Source organism: Leucopleurus acutus (assembly GCF_964270905.1).
Source record: "Leucopleurus acutus genome assembly, chromosome: 6".
Classification (NCBI taxonomy): domain Eukaryota; kingdom Metazoa; phylum Chordata; class Mammalia; order Artiodactyla; family Delphinidae; genus Leucopleurus; species Leucopleurus acutus.
This window is the reverse complement of record NC_139149.1, coordinates 57731815-57753323: the sequence shown is the minus strand read 5'-3', so window position 1 is coordinate 57753323 and position 21509 is coordinate 57731815. Positions and strand designations below refer to the sequence as shown.

The following is a 21509-nucleotide window of genomic DNA, read 5'->3' as shown; positions in this document are numbered from 1 at the left end:
AAATAGTTCCCAAAATACTCCCCGGTGTCCTTTTGCACTCTACCCCTTTAGGTTGCCTCTGGCAACCACTTATCTGTTTTCTGTTTTTATAGTTTTGCCTTTGCAAGCATGTCATATAAATGGGGTAAGTATTGTAAATATGTAGCCTTTTGAGTCTGACTTTTTATAAGTTAGCTTAATGCATTTCTTTGAGATTCATTCATGTTGTTGTAATGTTACCAATAGTTACTTTTTATTATTTAATAGTATCCTATTGTATAAAATATACAATTTTTAAAAATTTTTTTACTGAAATATAGTTGACTTACAATGTTGTGTTTCAGATGTACAGCAGATTCAGTTATACATACATATATATGTATAATATATTCTTTTTTAGATTCTTTTCTATTATAGAGTACAGTTTCCTGTGCTATACAGTAGGTCCTTGTTGATTATCTATTTTTTATATAGTAGTGTGTAAAAGTATACCACAGTTCTTTTTAATCCATTTCTTCTAGATAAGGAACATTTAGGTTACTTTCAATATTTTAAGAATTACAGATAAAGCTACTATAAACATTTGTATATTCCTTCCTCTTAGATTATTAGTTATTTTGAGCTATTCTTTTGTTACAGACTTATAATTTATTGCATTACATTTTCAAAATATAGTTCATATGGCATCAATCCTGAAATGTGCCCTGTTTTATAAACATTTCATATCTAATAGCTCCTAATTGTATTTAACTGTGATTATTGATGTATAAATTTTAGCTTTATGCATTTCAGCTTGTAGTTTATCAGTTTTTGCTTGATGTATTTTGAGGCTATATTTTTACATGCATATATCTTCTTTTCGTTTCATGACTATATAATTTTTTTTTAAATACTTGTTTTTTTCAAATCTTAAGAATACTATCCTCAACTTTCTTTTGGTTCATGTTAGGTATATGTTTTTCTATTCTTTAATTTTTATTGTTTTTAAGTGTGTTTCTTGTAGACAATATGTCAGCTTTTTTTGATGGAATATGAGCATTTTTATCTCTTAAATGGTGGGTTTAGTCCATTATAATTATTTTTATTTTCTGACTTGGTTCTGCCATCTATTGGCTGATATCTTCTAATCGTACTTGACTTTTATTCCCTTTTACTCGTTGCTTTCCATTGGACAAATGGAGTTTTTTCTGATGTTTTAAAGTTACATATTCTAGTTTTGGTTTTATGATGACAATCTATACCCATCTTTTTATTTCTGTTCTCTCAAACTGATATTTATGCATTTCTGCAGGGTCTCCCCTCCTACCCCCGGTTTTTGTTTGTTTGTTTGTTTTGTTTTGTTTTGTTTTGTTTTGTTTTGTTGTGGTATGTGGGCCTCTCACTGTTGTGGCCTCTCCCGTTGCGGAGCACAGGCTCCGGACACACAGGCTCAGCGGCCATGGCTCACGGGCCCAGCCGCTCCGTGGCATGTGGGATCTTCCCGGACCGGAGCACGAACCCGTGTCCCGTGCATCGGCAGGCGGACTCTCAACCACTGCGCCACCAGGGAAGCCCTTTTGTTTGTTTTTTAAACAACACTTTACTTTTCAAAAAATACTATACCTTTAGAAAAATTGAAAATATTTTACAAAGAATACTAGTATACTCTATCTAGATTTAAGAAAGATAAATATTTTTGCCAATTTTATGCTTATGTATACATACACATCTCTACCATCTGTCTCTAGTATCACTGTGGTCTCTGTGCTGAATGTGAACAGACCTTTTCAAAGAGCCCTGCTTCATTTTAGTGAGGAATGGTACTTAGGAACCAAGCTAGGTATGCTTATCGTTATGTGGCAGTCTCTTAGAAGAATGTTACCTAATGTAGAAGGAATATAGAATCAGAAAATCAACACAGTATTTCCTAGTATAATTATTGATTAAGGTAAGGATCATCAATGGATGCTAAAACCATTTAGTAAAATGTTTTGGAGAACAGTGTTTTACAAGGTCTCAAAGTTTCACTCTATAGATTAGTTATTAATTATAAAAGAGAAAATATGCCTTTAAAAAGGAGAGATTTGTTGGTTACCACCATAACAGGTAAGGTCAAGCTTTGCATTGGCAGTGTCACAGAGAGCCTGACATTATATGTATCCTGAGGGTGATGCAATAGGAAGAACACTCATCACCTGTAGTTTTCATGCTGGAAATGTTTGATTTGAATTTAGTCATGAGGAAGTACTCCTGGGACATCCTGCTGGCCTGGACTCTTTAAAAGTATTCAGTGCCATGAAGAACAAAGGGAAGCAGAGGGACTGTTCTAGGTTGGATGAGACGAAAGAGACTTAGTAGCCAAATGCAATGTGTGAATCCGTGGGTTCTAATTTGCTCCTGGATTGGGAGAAAAACAGTTTTAAATGACATTTTTGAGACAACAGGGGAAATTTGAGTATGGACTGTATGTTGGATGATGATATTGAATTAATGTTGGTTTTACTGTTCTTTGGGGGATAAGCTTGTATTTTAAAAATATTCATTTAAATTTAAAAACAAGTGTAGGCCCGTGCACAGCACCGATGACCCAACACAGCCATAAATAAATAAATAAATAAATAACGGTAAAGCTTATAGAATGTAATGTAGTGGTGAGCAATGACTCTTACAGTGTTTTTATTTAAATTGATGGTGATAATGTGCCTGTGAAATGCAGTATTAATAGGGGCAAATTTTAATAATAGTGACATCGGGAGTTTGTAATGTGGAAATAAAAGCATTTGAAGGATCATATTTCTGATAGTGATCATGCTCTGGGAGAAGAGGAACAGCGAGAAAGGTAAGAAAATCATCTAGGACTACAGAATAATTCATTAATTTGTCTATAGAGAAGAATAAGGTTATATGTTTGCTAAAAGTAGGAAAGTAATAAGCACAAGCAACAGAGATACTGTACATAGAACTTTTACTGTGATAAGGTATAGGAGGAGGAACAAAAAGAAATTTAGTCTAATAAAAGTGAGGAAGAGAGAAAGAGCAAACAAAAATATTCTATTTTTACCTGCGATTATATAATATGGAAGAAATAAAGCCAAGTATATATTATGATAATAAATGAGAATCCATCTTTAGGCTGTTGACAGGAAACATCCCCCCAAAATGACAAAGATTGGAAGTAACTGGAAAGAAAATAGTTCCGATAATCATAAAGTAAAAGAAAGTAGAATTAAATACAAATTTGAGATCAGTTTCTCCCCAACTTCAGACCCTTCCAAAGACTTCCCATCACATTTAAAATAAAATTCAATGCTCTAAGTAGACCTTCTGATCTAGTTCTAGACTACCCTATTCAACTAATAACTGTCCCACTACTGCACTCACACTGGTTTATTTGCCATTTGCCTCAAACACACTTCTCTCTCACTGTATTCAAGCTTCTGCTCAAATGTCACCTCTTTACAGTGGCATTCTTTGACTGCTCTATGTATAGGTATGATACCTGTACCACTCCCCTTTCTCTACTTAGTTTTTTTAAAGTACTTATTGGTTCCTTTTATATTACTAAATATTTATATGTTTGTTTATTGTCTGTTTCCCTTCTTATAACGTAAACTTCATGAGCACTTGGACCTAAGTGTTTTTTTTTCTCACTGCTATATCCCTAGCATCTACAGCAGTACTAAGGCCCTCAATAATTATTTTTGAATGCATGAATGAGTATCAAATGAAACAGTCTTCAAAACCAAACGCCTGAATGAAACAAAGGTAGATACTTTTTAAGGACTAAGCATCCATAAAAAAGATATGACAGTTATAAACTTTTATATAGCAAACAGTTCTAAAAATACATGGTAAATTTATTAAAATACAGCTATATTGAGGGATTTTAATATAATTCTTCTGGATTTTGACTGTTCAAACATATATAAAAGAGCAAGGCTATACAGGATTTGCACAATATGATTATAAGCTTGATTTGATAGATACACACAATCAATACTCTTTATTCAACTTATTTGTAACTTCAAAACCAATACTTACATTGCTTTTGCTGGTCATTCACAGGCCTGTGCATATGCAGAGTGGTGAAAAATCTGAGTCGCCTGAGGCTGAATAAAGTGACCCTCTGCCTACATTTTCAGCTCTCATACTGTAAACAAGTATTCTTTTCTCAGTTTACTTAATGCCATGTTTTTTACATTTTTGTGCTTTTCGTTGGTAGTTTTACTGTTTAAAATAACCCCTCAGGGTAGTAGTCAGGTGTTATCTAGTGTTCTAAGCACAAGAAGACTGTGATGTGCCTTAGGGGGAAAATATGCTTGTTAGATTAGCTTCATTCAGGCATGAGTTACAGTGTTGTTGGCCATGAATTCAATGTGAATGAATTGACAGTACGTATTAAACAAGGGGTCTTTAAACAGAAACACACTTTTATATAAAACAATGTTATGGGGACTTTCTTGGTGGTCCAGTGGCTGAGAATCTGCCTTCCAATGCAGGGGACGTGGGTTTGATCCCTGGTCAGGGAACTAAGATCCCACATGCTGCGCGGCAATTAAGCCTGTGTGCCACAACTAGACAGCCCGCACGCCGCAACTAGAGAGAAGGCCACAATGGAGACCCAGCACAGCCAAGATATATATATATAAAAAAACAAAAAACAAAACAATGTTATGTGTTGATTGGTTGATGAACTTGTGACGAGAAGGTTGCAGGAACCTAATCCTGTATTTCCCTTAACATCAAGGATTCACCATTTGCTAATTCAGTGTTCATAGCTGATAACAAAAATTGGAAGAGAAAGAATTGTTATTCTATCATATGCCACTTTTTTTTCTTATCCCAAGCCTACTTCACCTGTTAATTTTACTTGCCACAGATCCTTGTGGCATGAGTTTGTGGCTCTGTTGCAGGAATACAGATAGGAGGTAAAGGTAAATGTTATAAATTGTACTGCTGTAAAGTTATAGTGTAGCTAACATGTTGGGAGAAGGAGGAAATGTAAAGATTTATTTTATTTTACATATTAAGGAGTCATACACAGTTTAAAGTTAAAGAAAAAAAAGTTTGTTTATTATTTGAAGTGAAAGTAACTGAGGATTTGAAAATAAAAATATATCAGGAAGAAGGGGAAGTTGTGATGCCAGTGAGCTAAATTCTTCATCTTTTATGGAAAGGTCAATAAAGAATTATTGAAATGTAGTACATCCAGTGGAATACTCTGCACCTGTTTGAAAGAAAGGAAGTAGCAAAGGAAAAGGAATGAAGAAGCTATGTATTGATTTGGAATTTTTCCAACATAAAGAGAAAAGAAAGCGATGTGGGACGGTCTGCATAACGTTATCTTTTGAGTAAGAAGGGAGGAATCAATGAACGTATATTTAATTTGTTAGCGTAGACATACAGCCTTAGAAAGACGATAAGAAATGAACTGAAGTAGTTTGTTTGCATTACCTATTGAAAATTTTAATTAAAAACAATTTTTTTAAAAAGTTGTTGCCTCTTGGACTTTCCCTGGTGGCGCAGTGGTTAAGAATCCACCTGCCAATACAAGGGACATGGGTTCGAGCCCTGGTTTGGGAGGATCCCACATGCCGCAGAGCAGCTAAGCCCGTGCGCCACAGCTACTGAGCCTGTGCTCTAGAGCCTGACCACAACTACTGAGCCTGAGTGCCACAACTACTGAAGCCCATGCGCCTAGAGCCTGTGCTCCACAACAAAGAGAAGCCACCACAACGAGAAGCCCACGCGCTGCAAGGAAGGGTAGCCCCCCACTCGCCGCAACTAGAGAAAGCGCGTGCGCAGCAATGAAGACCCAACGCAGCCAAAAATAAGAAATTAATTAATTAAGTTAAATTAAAAATAATTGTTGCCTCTGAATAGTAGGACTAATGCGGGAGGGAAATATTTATATTTCTGTAATGAAATTTTTTCTATGTGCCTGTGTTGCTTTTATATTTTAAAAAATGTCTCATGAATGTCTGCAAAAAAAACAGCTCTATTCTCGCTTTGAAGGCTTCAAAAGTCTGTGTGTGCTTGCATGTGCACATACTGTATGTCTGAATGTATAAATGATTATGTACTATATTTTGTCACACTCCCCCCCAACTGTGCTCCCTTTTCCTCAATAACTTGAAACTTTTTGTATTGAGATATAATTCACATACCATAAAATTGACCCTTTTAAGGTGTACTTTTCAGTGGTTTCTGGTATATCACAAAGCTGTGTAGCCATCACCACTAAGTCCAGAATATTTTTATCACCCCAAAAAGAAATCTTATAAACATTCACAGCAGCTCCTCATTCCCCTGCTTTCCTACCCTACACTTCATCCCCTGGCAACCACTAGTCTACTTTCTGTCTCTATGGATTTTTCTTTTCTGAACATTTCATATAAATGGAATAATAGTACATAGCATTTTGTGTCTGGCTTTTTTCACCTGGCATAATATTTTCAAGGTTCATGAATGTTGTATGTATTAATACTTCATTTCTTTTTATAACTGAATGTTTCATTGTATTGATGTGTGTCACATTTTGTATATCCATCAATTGGTGGACATTTGGGTTGTTTCCATTTTTTACATGAATAATGCTGCTGTGAACACTCTGATACAAGTTTTTGTGTAGACATATGTTTTCAGTTCTCTTAGTTATATACCAAGGAGTAGAATTACATCACTGTGATATTGACACAGGAAAGAAAAATAGACCAGTGGAACAGAATAGACTTCAGCAGCAGAGCCGTTCATATATAGTAACTTGATATATGACAAAGGTGACACAGCAGTGCGGTGTGGAAAGGGTCGTCTTTTATAATAGGTGATGCTGGATCAATTGGATATCCACATGGGGAAAAAACAACAACTCGACCTTCATTTCTTGCCATGATAGAAAAATCAATTTCAAGTGACTGTAGATCTAAATGTGAAAAATAATAAAGCTTTAATAAGAATAATGACAGATTTCATAAATAGGTCACAAAAGGCTCTAGCCATAAAGGAAACCATTTGATAAATGAAACTGTGTTCAGATGATACCAATGTATGAGTGAAAGGCCAAGTCATAGAGGATTCATACCAAGGATATGTAAAGAATTCCTACAGATCAAGAAGGAAAAGACATACAGTCCATGGTCATAGTTTTAAAAGTCAACTTGTCCTACCAAGCCTATAATGAAAATTAGTAGAAGCATGCTCCATTCTTTTAACCCTACATTTATTCTTCATAGAGGCAGTCCTTCTCACCTGTAGCTTTTTATTTATTATACTATATATGTTTTATTTATGTCTGTGTTTCTAAGTAAGACTATTATAGTTCTTTGTCTTTTTTTCTTTTTTTTCAGTTTCAGATATTTATTGACTTCCTGTTATAGAAGATGAGGAGTTAACTCTTAAATGATCCAACCCTCTACCCCTGTAGAAATACTCAAACTTCCCTGACCCTATCCTGATTTAGAAATATTTTAGTTTTGGGTTAGGTCATTATTTCATTGTTTATGTTATGACTAAATTTTATTCACAGCTGTGAGATTCCATGATTATGTTTCTTCTTTTTTACAACTTTTTGTTTTTCCTAGAGTTGATTTATTTCTTTAGTTTGTTAGTGTTCAGTGTAAGCATCCATATAATCTCCAGCAGAGGTGTGTAAACCTCTCATTTTCAAATATAAATTTATTTATTTTATTCTTATATTTCTGTAGACATACCCCTGAAATCTTCCATTCTTCCATTCTTACCTAGGCTAGTTACTCTGTTTCTTCTGGGTGCCTGTCATTCTGGAATCCCTCTTCTTTGTCATCATGGAAATTCTTTTTGTGTCTGTCCCATGTTTGAGCTCCTGTTTCTTGTATGCCATATTTTCCTCTTTCTTGGTTTATTCTTTTGTTTTGGTGGAGCAGATTCTCTAGTCACTTCCTGAGAAAAGGTAAATGGGTAGTCAGATTTTTGAGACCTTGCATATTCTCCTCTTCCCACTTGGTTGTTAGTTTGGGTGTAGAATTCTAGGTTGGAAATCCTTTTTTTTTTTTTTCGGTACGCGGGCCTCTTACTGTTGTAGCCTCTCTCGTTGCGGAGCACAGGCTCCGGACGCGCAAGCTCAGCAGCCGTGGCTCATGGGCCCCGCCTCTCCGCGGCATGTGGGATCTTCCCGGACTGGGGCACGAACCTGCGTCCCCTGCATTGGCAGGCGGATTCCCAACCACTGCGCCACCAGGGAAGCCCTGGAAATCATTTTAACAGAATTTTGAAGGCATTGTTCCATTGCTTTCTAGCTTCCAGTGTTACTCCTGAGCACTCCAGTGCCATTCTCATTCCTGATGTGCCTTGGTATGGATCTTCATTGAACCAGTGTGCTTGGTTCAAAAGTGTGTCCTTCCAATCCAAAAACTAATGTTTTCCAGTTCCTTTTTTTTTTAGCATCTTTATTGGAGTAAATTGCTTTACAATGTTGTGTTAGTTTCTGCTGTATAATAAAGTGAATCAGCTATATGTATACATATATCCCCATATCCCCTCCCTCGTGCATCTCCATCCCAACCCTCTAGGTGGTCACAGAGCACCGAGCTGATCTCCCTGTGCAATGTAGCTGCTTCCCACTAGCTATCTTTTTTACATTTGGTAGTGTATATATGTCAATGCTACTCTCTCACTTCTTGAAAAGTCTTGAATTATTTCTTTGATAATTTTAGCTGATTAATTTTCTCTTTCTTTTTTTTCTGGAACTCTCATTTGGAGCAGTACCTCTTGGACTGATTCTCTAGTTTTCTTTTTTTGAGGTTTTTTGGTCTCTTTCTGGAAAGATTTCTTCAATTTTATCTTTGAATTCAGCCTTTTTTTTTTTTCCTGTGTGTTTCAGCTATCATATTTTTAATTTCCAGGTGGTTGTTTTTTGGGGGGAGGGGGGTAGTTCTTTTTTTAATTACAAAAAATGTTATTTATTTATTTATTTTTTGGCTGCACTGCACAGCATGCAGGATCTTTGTTCCCCAACCAGCAGTGGAAGTGTGGAGTCTTAGCCACTGGACCAGAAGGAAAAGTCCCCTTGGGTTGTTCTTGAAATGTTTCATTTTCGTAGTTGGCTGTCACTAGGATATTAGTAATAGTTCTATGTGAATTTTTTTCCTGCTCCCTGGATTGTCTTTTTCTTATGGGTTTTTAAAAAATATTTGTTTATATTTTTCAGACATCTGGTGATATTGGGCTTTGCATATCTATGCTTTTGGCACTGAAACACTTATTGGAAGTATTGTTTGAGTAGGCAGGACTTATTACAGTAGGATGACTTGGCTGGGTCATTTTTCTGAGAGATTTTTGATTCTTGGTGTCTGTAAGTCTTGTCTCTTGAGATGGTTTATTTTCCTAGAGAGAAATTCTGTACTCTCCAGCCTGTAGAGTTTACGTTTGGCTGCTGACTTTCCAGAATTTAGCACAGGAAGGTGCTGAGTCTCTTCATTTAGTGTGTAGACATGCACTTAATGTCTTCTCTTTCCTCAGCTGTGCCTTATGTGTCTCAATCCAGAGTTCTCCCTGGCTCACCTTTTCCAGAGATGAAATCTGACCTCCAATATCATTATGACAAGCTAGCCATCAGTCATATCCTTTTTTGTTCTCATGAATGTAATATGTTATCTTTCTCTGGCTGCTTTCAAGATTCTTTTCTTTTTTAAAAAAAATCATAAATTTTTAAATGAGGTATAGGTAACATTTAAGATTACATTACATGTAAGATTAGATTATGTGTAAGATTAGATTACATGTGTATAGCATAATGATTCCATATTTGTATATGTTGCAAAGTGATTACCGCAGCCTAGTTAACATCCATACTTGGTTACAATTTTTTTCCTTGTGATGAGTTTTAAAGTTTACTCTCTCAGCAATTTCCAAATATGCAAATACAGTATTATTAACTATCGTTGCCATGCTGTTACGTCCTCAAGACTTATTTATTTTATAACTGGAAGTTTGTACCTGTTGACCCCTTTTATCCATTTCTCCCCTCTACCCACCCCCCCAACCCCCCCCTCTGCTGGCAACCACCAGTCTCTTCTCTGTATCTGTGAGCTTGGGGTTTTTTCTGTTTGCTGTTTTTGAAGATTCCACAAATAAGTGAGATCAGAAGGTATTTGTCTTTCTTTGACTTATTTCACTTAGCATAATGTCCTCTAGGACCATCCATGTCATCGAAAATGGCAAGATTTCCCTTTTTTAATGGCTGAATAGTATTCATATATATATATATACACACACACACACACACACACACACACCACATTTTCTTTATCCATTCATCAATTGATGGACACTTAGGTTGCTTCCATGTCTTGGCTATTGTAAATAATGCTGCAGTGAACATTGGGGTGCAGATATCATTTTTTCCCATTGTTTTTTTTTTCTTTTTTAACATCTTTATTGGAGTATAATTGCTTTACAATGATGTGTTAGTTTCTGCTTTATAACAAAGTGAATCAGTTATACATATACATATGTTCCCATATCTCTTCCCTCTTGCATCTCCCTCCCTCCCACCCTCCCTTTCCTATCCCTCTAGGTGGTCACAAAGCACCGAGCTGATCTCCCTGTGCTATGCGGTTGCTTCCCATTAGCTATCTATTTTACGTTTGGTAGTGTATATATGTCCATGACACTCTCTCACTTTGTCACAGCTTACCCTTCCCCCTCCCCATATCCTCAAGTCCATTCTCTAGTAGGTCTGTGTCTTTATTCCCGTCTTGCTCCTAGGTTCTTCATGACCTTTTTTTTTTTTCCCTTAGATTCCATATATATGTGTTAGCATACGGTATCTGTTTTTCTCTTTCTGACTTACTTCACTCTGTATGACAGACTCTGGGTCCATCCACCTCACTACAAATAACTCAATTTCGTTTCTTTTTATGGCTGGGTAATATTCCATTGTATATATGTGCCACATCTTCTTTACCCATTCATCTGTTGATGGACACTTAGGTTGCTTCCATGTCCTGGCTATTGTAAATAGAGCTGCAATGAACATTTTGGTACATGACTCTTTTTGAATTCTGGTTTTCTCAGGGTATATGCCCAGTAGTGGGATTGCTGGGTCGTATGGTAGTTCTATTTGTAGTTTTTTAAGGAACCTCCATACCGTTCTCCATAGTGGCTGTATCAATTTACATTCCCACCAACAGTGCAAGACTGTTCTCTTTTCTCCACACCCTCTCCAGCATTTATTGTTTGTAGATTTTTTGATGATGGCCATTCTGACTGGCGTGAGATGATATCTCATTGTAGTTTTGATTTGCATTTCTCTAATGATTAATGATGTTGAGCATTCTTTCATGTGTTCGTTGGCAATCTGTATATCTTCTTTGGAGAAATGTCTATTTAGGTCTTCTGCCCATTTTTGGATTGGGTTGTTTGTTTTTTTTAATTAAGCTGCATGAGCTGCTTGTAAATTTTGGAGATTAATCCTTTGTCAGTTGCTTCATTTGCAAATATTTTCTCCCATTCTGAAGGTTGTCTTTTGGTCTTGTTTATGGTTGCGGATATCGTTTTTAGTTAACTCTTTTTGTTTTCTTAGGATAAATACTTGGAAATGGAAATGCTGGATCATATGGTAGTTCCATTTTTAATTTTTTGAGGATACTCCACACTGTTTTCTATAGTGGCTGCACCAGTTTATTGCATTGGCCAAAAGTTTCATTCATTTTTCTCCATAAGATGGCTCTAGTAGCAGTTAGTTGTCTTTAACTTCATTCCAAACAATTTTGTTAGATTATATGTGACAGCTGTCATATCAGCGTGCATTTAAAGAAAAGGCTTACCAAAACTGGTGAATTTTTGTGTAGCCATTTTAATACTGAAGAGGGAAGAAAAACATTTTCGGCCTATTATGCTTTATTGTTTCAAGAAAGGTAAAAATGCAACTGAAACACAAAAAAAGATTTCTGCAGTGTATGGAGAAGGTGCTGTGACTGATCGAACATGTCAAAAATGGTTTGCGAAGTTTTGTGCTGGAGATTTCTTGCTGGATGATGCTCCATGGTTGGGTAGACCAGTTGAAGTTGATAGTGATCAAATCGAGACATTAACTGAGAACAATCAGCGTTATACCATGCAGGAGATAGCCGACATACTCAAAATATCCAAATCAAGCGTTGAAAATCATTTGCACCAGGTTGGTTATGTTAATCGCTTTGATGTTTGGGTTCCATATAAGTTAAGCGAAAAACACCTTCTTGACTGTATTTCCGAATGCAAGTCTCTACTTAAACATAATGAAAATGTTCCATTTTAAAAACAAATTGTGACAGGCAATGAAAAGTGGATACTGTACGGTAATGTGGAACGGAAGGAAGCGATTGTGGGGCAAGTGAAATGAACCACCACCATCCACACCAAAGGCCAGTCTTTATCCAGAGAAGGTGATGTTGTGTATATGGTGGGATTGGAAGGGAGTCCTCTGTGATGAGCTCCTTCCGGAAAACCAAATGATTATTTCCAACAAGTACTGCTCCCAATTAGACCAACTAAAAGCAGCACTCAACGAAAAGCGTCCAGAATTAGTCAACAGAAAACGTATAGTCTTCCATCAGGATGATGCAAGACCGCATGTTTCTTTGATGACCAGGCAAAAACTGTTACAGCTTGGCTGGGAAGTTCTGATTCATCCTCCATATTCACCAAACATTGCACCTTTGGATTTCCATTTACTTCAGTCTTTACAAAATTCTCTTAATGGAAAAAATTTCGGTTCCTTGGAAGACTGTAAAAGGCACCTGGAACAGTTCTTTGCTCAAAAAGATAAAAAATTTTGGGAAGGTGAAATTATGAAGTTGCCTGAAAAATGGCGGAAGGTAGTGGAACAAAAGGGTGAATACGTTTTTCAATAAAGTTCTTGGTGAAAATGAAAAATGTGTCTTATTTTTACTTAAAAACCGAAGGCACTTTTCGGCCAACCCAGTACATTCCCACCAGCAGTGTAGGAGGGTTCCCTTGTCTCCACATCCTTGCCAACACTTCTTATTTCTTGTCTTTTTGCTAATAGCCACTCTAACAGGTATGAGGTAAGGTGTTTTTTTTAATCTTTGGTTTTCAGCAGTTTGACTATGATGTACCTAGGTATGATCTTTTTTGTACTTATCCTGTTTGGGGACATCAGTGAGCTACTTCAATCTGTAAATTTATGTCTTTCACCAGTGTTTAGAATTTTCTTCCTATTGCTTTTTCAATTTTTTTTCTTTCTCCTTTTTCTCTCCTTCTATGACTCCAAATTCATTTATGTTAGACTACTTAATAGTGTCCAACAGACAACTGCTTTTCAATATTTTTCTCTCTATTTTTTAGTTGGAATAATTTTTTGATCTATCTTCAGTACTTTCTCCATTCTGCTGTTAATCCCGTACGGTGAATATTTTATTTTAGAAAGTGGATTTTTCAGTTTTGCTATTTGCATTTGGCTCTTTTTTATATTTTTATTTCTCTGCTGAAATTTACAATTTTTTCCTTTATTTATAAGTTTATTTTCCCTTGGTGTCTTGAACATACTTGCAGGTAGCTGCTTTAAGATCTTTGTCTGTTAATTCCAATTACCTGGGTTACCGTGTGGTTGGTCTCTATTGATTGTCTTTTCTCTTGAGTATGGGTAACATTTTCTTGTTTCTTCATACGCTTAGAAATTTTCTGTTATATACTGCATACTGTGAATGATACATTATAGTGACTCTGGGGTTTAGTGTATTTTTCTGGAGAGTGTTAATATTTTGGTTATTATTTGTATTAGCAAGCAATTAACTTGGCTGAACTGAAATCTAAACTGTCTCCCCATGGAGGATGGCAGCTGATGTCTCTAAGTCATTTTAGTCTTACCTGGACTGCTTAGAGTCTGATCCACTCTTGCATAGAACAGTGACCAGTCAGAGACATGGGTAGAGTTCTTTGTGGTTCTCTCTCTTTGTGGTTCTCTCTCTGTGGTTCTTTATTTTCCAGTATGTGCCTTCTTACTTTTCAGCTGCTGTGGTAGCTCCAAACTCTGCTTTTCAAGCCAGTAAGACTGCATCTTTTGATTCACATTTCAACTGCTCTGTGCAGCTCACTCTAGGGGTTTTCCCTCAGGCAAAAGCTGTAAAAACAGGAAACCCATCCAGTTCTACTTCCTCCTTCCAAATATTGTCTCCTAACCAGATTCTGCCTATTTTTGGCTGCTCAGCTGCCTTCAGGTAGTTGTTATTTATATTTTTTCCAGAATTTATTGTCTGAGGGAATGTTGGTGTGATAAGAGGTATTCTGTTATTATTCATGGCAGGATTTGTTTGTTTTAAAAAGTAAAAATCTCATGTATTTATATTAATATTTCCAGTTCAATTCAGAACTATAAGGTTTTTATTTACATCTGTATCTTCTTTCTTCTATACCAAGAATTGTGGTTCTGAAGGACATAAAGCAGATGATAGAATTAGAATATCACATAATTATTTACTCCTTTCTATATCTCACATACACAGCAGTCTCAACAATGCGTACTATCACAATGACCAAAGAGATTATGGAAAATAGTTAAAACATTTTTTGCTTGTGCTTTCCATGAATTTCCATAGCACAGTTTTTAAAAAAATTGTGTTAACAACTTTGCATGCATTTAGCCATTAAATTTTATACTCTCTTCCTTGTACTTTCTCATTTAGTCTTTATCAACAAGTAAATAATAATATTGCTTGCCATAAATTGTTAGGTTGAAACTATTCATTTTGGTTGTCTAAAGCTTATTCTCTAGATTCTTTCGGAAGGGCTCATGGGAGCCAGTGTTTCCCAATTTTTGGCCTTACGTTAAGTTTATCTGTGTCTTCCATGTGATAAAAATCAATTTTACCAGGCTTCCCTGGTGGCGCAGTGGTTGGGGGTCCGCTTGCCAATGCAGGGGACACGGGTTCGTGCCCCAGTCCGGGAAGATCCCACATGCTGTGGAGCGGCTGGGCCCGTGAGCCATGGCCGCTGAGCCTGTGTGTCCGGAGCCTGTGCTCCGCAACGGGAGAGGCCACAACAGTGAGAGGCCCGCGTACCGCAAAAAAAAAAAAAAAAAAAAAAAAAATCAATTTTACCAAATATAAGACACTTAATTCAGATTTTCTTTCTTGAATATCTGAAATATGTTACTCTGTTTTCTTCTGGCATAAATAAAGTGTTGCCTTTGAAAAGTTAGATGTTGGCCTTCTGGGCTGAATTCTTAAGTGTACACAGTGCTTCGGTCAGTAGTTTCAGGTTTTGTTTTTTTCAAGAAAGTTTTCTTGAATTATAGTCTTTACTATTTATTCTCTTATGGTAGTGCTCTTTAAAGACTTCTGTTATCTGAATGTTGGATCCTTGTTACTTCATTAAGTTGTTGCTTTCTCTCATCCTTTTAATCTCTTCATTTCTTTTGATTTCGAAACTGTTCCTCCATTTTACCTTCTCATTCTCTTAAAGCATTATCTGTTGTATGTATTTTCTCTTGTGTTCATTCAGGCTTAATCTTCATTTCTTTTTCTTTTTTTTTTTTTTTTTGTGGTACGCGGGCCTCTCACTGTCGTGGCCTCTCCCGTTGCGGAGCACAGGCTCCAGACGCGCAGGCTCGGCGGCCACGGTTCACAGGCCCAGCCGCTCCGCGGCATGTGGGATCTTTCCGGACCGGGGCACGAACCCATGTCCCCTGCATCGGCAGGGACTGTGCCACCAGGGAAGCCCCTAATCTTCATTTCTGAAAAAATTTTTTTCAATTTCTAATGCTTTTCTGAGTTCTGTTACCTTATTTCTGAGTTTTTTGAAATCTGATTTATGTCGTTCTTGCACGTCTTGAGTCATTTTTGTAATGACTTTTATCTCATTTTGAAGTAGTTATAATTTTCACCTATTTCGTGGGCATATATTTCTGGTATGCTTTTATTATCAGGATGTAATTCTGTATCTTTTTTTTTTTTCCCTATAATTTCATAGGATTGACCTACATCATTTTCTGTTGCTTACTTTTTTATGGTTTAGGATGGCATTTCTTACAGAGCCCCCTCTACTGTTGTTTTTGGGAACTCTTCAAAAGTGTGGCATTTGGGGCTTCCCTGGTGGCGCAGTGGTTGAGAGTCCACCTGCCGATGCGGGGGACATGGGTTCGTGCCCCGGTCCGGGAAGATCCCACATGCCGCGGAGCGGCTGGGCCCGTGAGCCATGGCCGCTGAGCCTGCGTGTCTGGAGCCTGCGCTCTGCAACGGGAGAGGCCAGGACAGTGAGAGGCCCGCGTACCGCAAAAAAAAAAAAAGTGTGACATTTGCTTTCTATGATTTCTAAGGCTTTGCTCCCTTCCCCACTATTCTCATTCCTTAATCTTCATTGTACCTAATGTGCTCAGTTTTGATTCCATGCTCAGTAGCTTATCCTCATTGTGACACTGTTAGTGAAGGATCAGTTTTAAGAGTTCATAGAGGCTAACTGCCCCAACTTCAGACTTCAGGAAAATGCAGAAACCCAGTTATAGCTGTTTTGGGGGTCTCTGTTCTCAGATGTGTCAGACACTCTGTTTTCTTCTGCTGCTTCTCATACCATGCAGGTTCTATGGTTGTTGGTGATTTGTTCCCACTTGCTGTTTTAGGGAGATTTATGTAGATTTCCTTGTCACCCAATTTTGTTGTAAATGTTGTATGTGGGTTTGGGGATTTAGGGATGCTCAGAAACGTTGCCACTGCCTCCATTGTCCTTGAATCTTTATAATTTATCACTTATTAATTGCTGTTTATGGTGTTCTCTTTTTCAAGTTTGATAATCTTGCCCTAATTAGATTATAATTCCTCTAGTGCTTGAATCTTAGTTCAAATGCTATTTTGTGTTGAAAATAGCCTTTACAGTGTCCAGCATAGCACTGGACATATATGCAATGTATCATATCAGTCATCAGTTTGGAAATTAGTCAGTCTAAGGGTAATTATAGGCTAACTTGCAACCTTGTAATGGTAGTATTAGCAGCTACTCTGGCAAATTGAAGGGAAACGGGTACCACCTGGCCTGCTTGTACATGAAGTTCATTCATATGTCATCTTTGGCATATATGCTATAGTCTGCCTGGTCTAAACATTCCTGGAAGACATTGATCTAATGTACTGATGGTCCAAAAAAGTCGACAAAGTAATAACCATCATAGAAACATATTGGAAACAGAAAATGTTATCCGCCATAGTGATAGTTCATTACTGTCACAGTTCAAAAAATATTGTAAAGGAAATTTAAACACTCTTTGAGTGACACAGTTAAAATGGTCAAGTTAGTAAAAGATTTTTTTAAAAGGCTAAACCCAAACAAACAGAAACCAGAGATTGACCAGTTTGTTAATATGAAGAGGCAAAGGGGTGTGGGTGAGATATGATGGAATTTCATAAGATCGTGATGAAAATTAAGGAACACAAATAATACTTTCAGTTAAAGGAAGCATTAGTTTTTATACATTGGGTAGTAATTTTAGGGATCTTTTTATCCTAACAACATCTCACTTCCTTTGCTTCTGAATTTGATATTCTAAAAAGTCAGCTAACACAAGTCAGTTCCTGAAACACAGCAGAACTTTATTGATTTGATAAAACTTTCCAAGTATAGTGTTAAGAAGTTGGTGTTTCTTATTTTTACTTCATTTGTCTTCCCTATTTAAAGGAATCATTTTATTTTTAATTATAAAGACATTATTTACTTTGTAAAATGTTCCATTTAAAATTACTCCTAATTTTTACCTTTTTAAAAATTTTCAACAGGCCTCAACAAATAATGAAAGCTCTAATCACAGTTTTGGAAGCTTGGGATCTTTGAGTGACAAAGAATCAGAGGTAAGTAACTTCATTTTAAATATGGTGCTATTAATAAGTAAAAGTTGGAATCACTGTTTTTTTTTTAATTAATTTTTTTCCTTCTTTAATACTTGTGCTAAAGGTTAATCCTTGTTAAGTTTTTTGTAGGAGCATTTTATTCTGTTTTATGAAGCAGAGCATTCAAACCGAAGACTGTATTGGACATTAGAAAGAAAATATAGTTTCTTTGGTTATGTAGGTGAACTTGTACATTAATGGTATTGACAGATATTCTTAAGTTACTAGCCGTTCATAATTCTAAGAGATGAACGTGGTTTTGCAATACGTTGTATTTTGCAGTTTTCTATTATTTCTTGTTCTACTTCCCTCTTAGTTTGGTCCTGAGTAAAGGTTGGTTTACTTTCTGAGATACAGAAACACATTTTTTTTCTCTTTTTGAAATTTCTTGTGGGATTTCATGCTGTTGGTTTTCACTTTACATATTTTAAGATACCTGAAAAATCCCCTCCTCCCCCACCCACTTACTCTCCCCACTAAGAAAATACATGGAGTTTTATAAGTAGGTATTTGGATCCATGGTATAGTTCACGTTGAGCATGATATTCTTGATGGCATTTTAAAAAATGTTTAGACAGGAGGTTCTTTGGGTAGTAGCATTCATTTGTTGATGCTGCAACTTCACTTTTTGCAGATACAGTCTGTAATATTTCCTCTTCTCAGATTATGGAGTTCTGTCACTTACTTTTCAACATTTGTGTGTGTGTGTGTGTGTGTGTGTGTGTGTGTGTGTGTGTGTGTGTGTTCCCTGTCAATGTTAACTTCTGCTTGATCCATTTTAGTCTTTTTTCTGCTTGGGTTAGTATAGATATATCACCATGATAATAATACCATAGGTCATTAGCACCCAGTAACTCTTAGGCATTTGGTTTTGGTATTCAGTGGAAGGGGAATGTCAAAGGTGGCATCTTTTTAAGCCCTGTGTTATTGAAAGCATCTAGGAATCTCTAGGTAGACAGTTTTGTGGAGTTCTGTGCAGGCACCCTGACACTCCAAAGGAGTGTGGCATAGGGCTCTCACTCATCAGGCTTTCCCTTCCACAGAGACAACTGGCAGGCAGCTGAAAGGACTGTGCAAGTGACGGGACTTTATCTGCAGTAGGTTCCCTTGAGGTAAGCGTTAGTAGCCCCTGTAGCACCAGATTATCACAGTTTAGTTTTTATCAAATTAACACACATGAAGTCCTTAAAAATTGTAGGTTTAGATCTTGTCAAAGTACATTTTTTTCAAAAACCGTATCAAGAATGTTTTCACTTTATATTTCCTGGATTTTGGAACATTTCTTGATACTGCCACAGATTTGGGTCTATATAGTAATTTCACTTGCCTCCTCTTTTCATAGGCTTTTATGTTATGAAGGGCAATAAAATAATTTTAGATATTTCTCTTTTCTGTTCACCAAATCTAGTGTTTCTGATGGATTTTTTTAATAGAAAAACATAGTAAAAGTTAGACCACATGTAATGGTTATATATTTCTATGTTCTTTATAGGTATCTGTATTCCCAGTATGAGTTGGTAGATGCAATATTTGAATTCTTCCAAAAGGATCAGTTTGTAAGAAAATACCACTTCCCTTAAAAGAATTCTAAGGCTCACTTTTGGCTATGTTCTTAGGTTAAAAACCATTTTTTTTTAAAGACCATAATGGTATTTGCACTAAAATACAATTTGGTTCACCATTGGATGTACTTAGCTTTATTTGTGTAGAAATTTTGACATTTGGGGACACAATAGAAAAATCTTAAAATTTTTTGGCTTTTGCTGTTTTGTGTTCTGTATCTGGAATTTCTGCAAAATAATGGTTAAGTTAAGTGGCATATTTTGGAAATGACTATGGATTATATGTTTTCCTTAAAATTTGAAGAAGGAAATTTGGGGGGTGGTCTGTCTTTCCATTTAAGAAGTGATTTGTCTGGAAAATGGTTCCCAGGTTTTATTTCTGTACTAGATGCCTTAATGGACTCCCTTGGGGTGAAATTTCATATACATTTCGATACAGATATTCCTATAAGTCATGAATAAAGTTGTTGGCAGTAAACAGCTGCAGGATAGAAGTACTTCTTTTTTTCCCCAGTACACCTAATAGTAAAGTTTATGTAGTATTTCGTTGTCTGCTGATGTCATTTTATTCTTTTGGTAATCCATCCCCTGAACCATCAGATTTTTAAAAATAACAGTTTTTGTTTTTATGGACAAACAGTGCTGAAAGGTTTATTATTATTATTTTTTAATAGTAGTTCTCTACCACTCACCCTTACCCCACCCTGCTCTCCATTCTCTTAGCTTTTCTTCCTGGTATTTATTTCCATATTTTAATATAAATAATATGCATATCTTTTTTGGTTCCTCAATTGGATATTATCTGTGACTTCCTCTTAGTATTTATGAAGATGTTAACCTACTAATAACCCCCTGCTTGATTAAATCTACTTCAACTGAAAATTTTCACTGCAGTTTATATATGAATTAAACTTGCCTTTTATTTCTAAATGTAGAATTGTTAAACAGAAAGGGTTTTTTTTTTTATAATGAAATCGTCTAGTAGATAGGAAGGTGTTGGTCTTGTTTTGCTTTATTTTACATCACTGTAGGTTTATTCAACGGTCTCCAAAATTTTTCAGTAAGCATTTGTTACATATCTATTATCTTCTAGCCTCTGTGCCCAAGCACGGAGTATATAAAGATGAATAGGATACAATTCCTGCTTTCACATGAGATCAGTGTCTAGTAGGACAAACTGTTTCATAAACAGTGTGAGCTATGCTATAATAGATGTAAGCACAAGGTACTATAGGAGCAAAGAGCAAGAAACCCCTAATTCCATCTGCCTGCAGGCGAGAGGTAGGGAAGGGAGAGAAAGAGAGGTCTTCCCTCAAAGAACAGATGATAGGGACTTCCCGGGTGGCGCAGTGGTTAAGAATCCACCTGCCAATGCAGGGGACACGGGTTCGAACCCTGGTCTGGGAAGATCCCACATGCCGCAGAGTAACTAATCCCGTGCACCACAACTACTGAGCCTGCGCGCTAGAGCCCGCATGCCACAACTACTGAAGCCCACACACCCTAGAGCCTGCGTGCTGCAACTAGTGAGCCCACATACCACAACTACTGAAACCCGCACGCCTAGAGCCCATGCTCTACAACAAGGGAAGCCACCGCAATGAGAAGCCCGCACATTGCAACGAAGAGTAGCCCCTGCTTGCCACAACTAGAGAAAGCCTGTGCACGGCAACAAAGACCCAACACAGCCAAAATAAATAAATAAGTTAATTAATTAATAAAAAAAAAAAAACTAGTCTCTTTATCTTAAAAAAAAATAGAACAGGTGATAGTTAAGTTGTTAAGAAAGCCTATGGATTCATCCCAGAGGACAAGGGCAAAGTATGAGAAGAAAGCAGGCAGAGGCACTAAGATGTGCTTTTGCTTTTCCATGGAAGCATGGCACATAGTTTTGTTCAAGATGTAAGGCAGTGGTTCTCAATCCTAGCTGCCTTTTAGCTCACCTGAGGAGCTTAAAAAAGAAAAAACCAAGCTGCCTGGGTGATTCATCTGGTTTGTAAACTTCTGGTATAGAGAAGATATGTAAGAATGGTGAAAGATAGGCAGGGGTCAGGGTTTGAATGCTCTTGTATTTCATAGTAAGGGATTTGGACTTCTTTCTAGGAGATGAAAGGAGAGGAAACAAAACAAGTAGAGA

The 21509-nt window shown here is 36.7% G+C and overlaps 1 protein-coding gene across 2 annotated transcripts in view; it reads left to right on the top strand.

Moving 5' to 3' along the window:
- Window positions 1-21509, top strand: part of TLK1 (tousled like kinase 1) — a 152312-nt gene that overhangs the window by 51533 nt on the left and 79270 nt on the right. For both annotated transcript variants that reach the window (XM_082841632.1, XM_082841633.1), the window contains exon 3: window positions 17700-17771. In XM_082841632.1, coding sequence (XP_082697758.1) covers window positions 17700-17771 — 72 coding nt within the window. The remainder of the gene's footprint in view (window positions 1-17699; window positions 17772-21509) is intronic.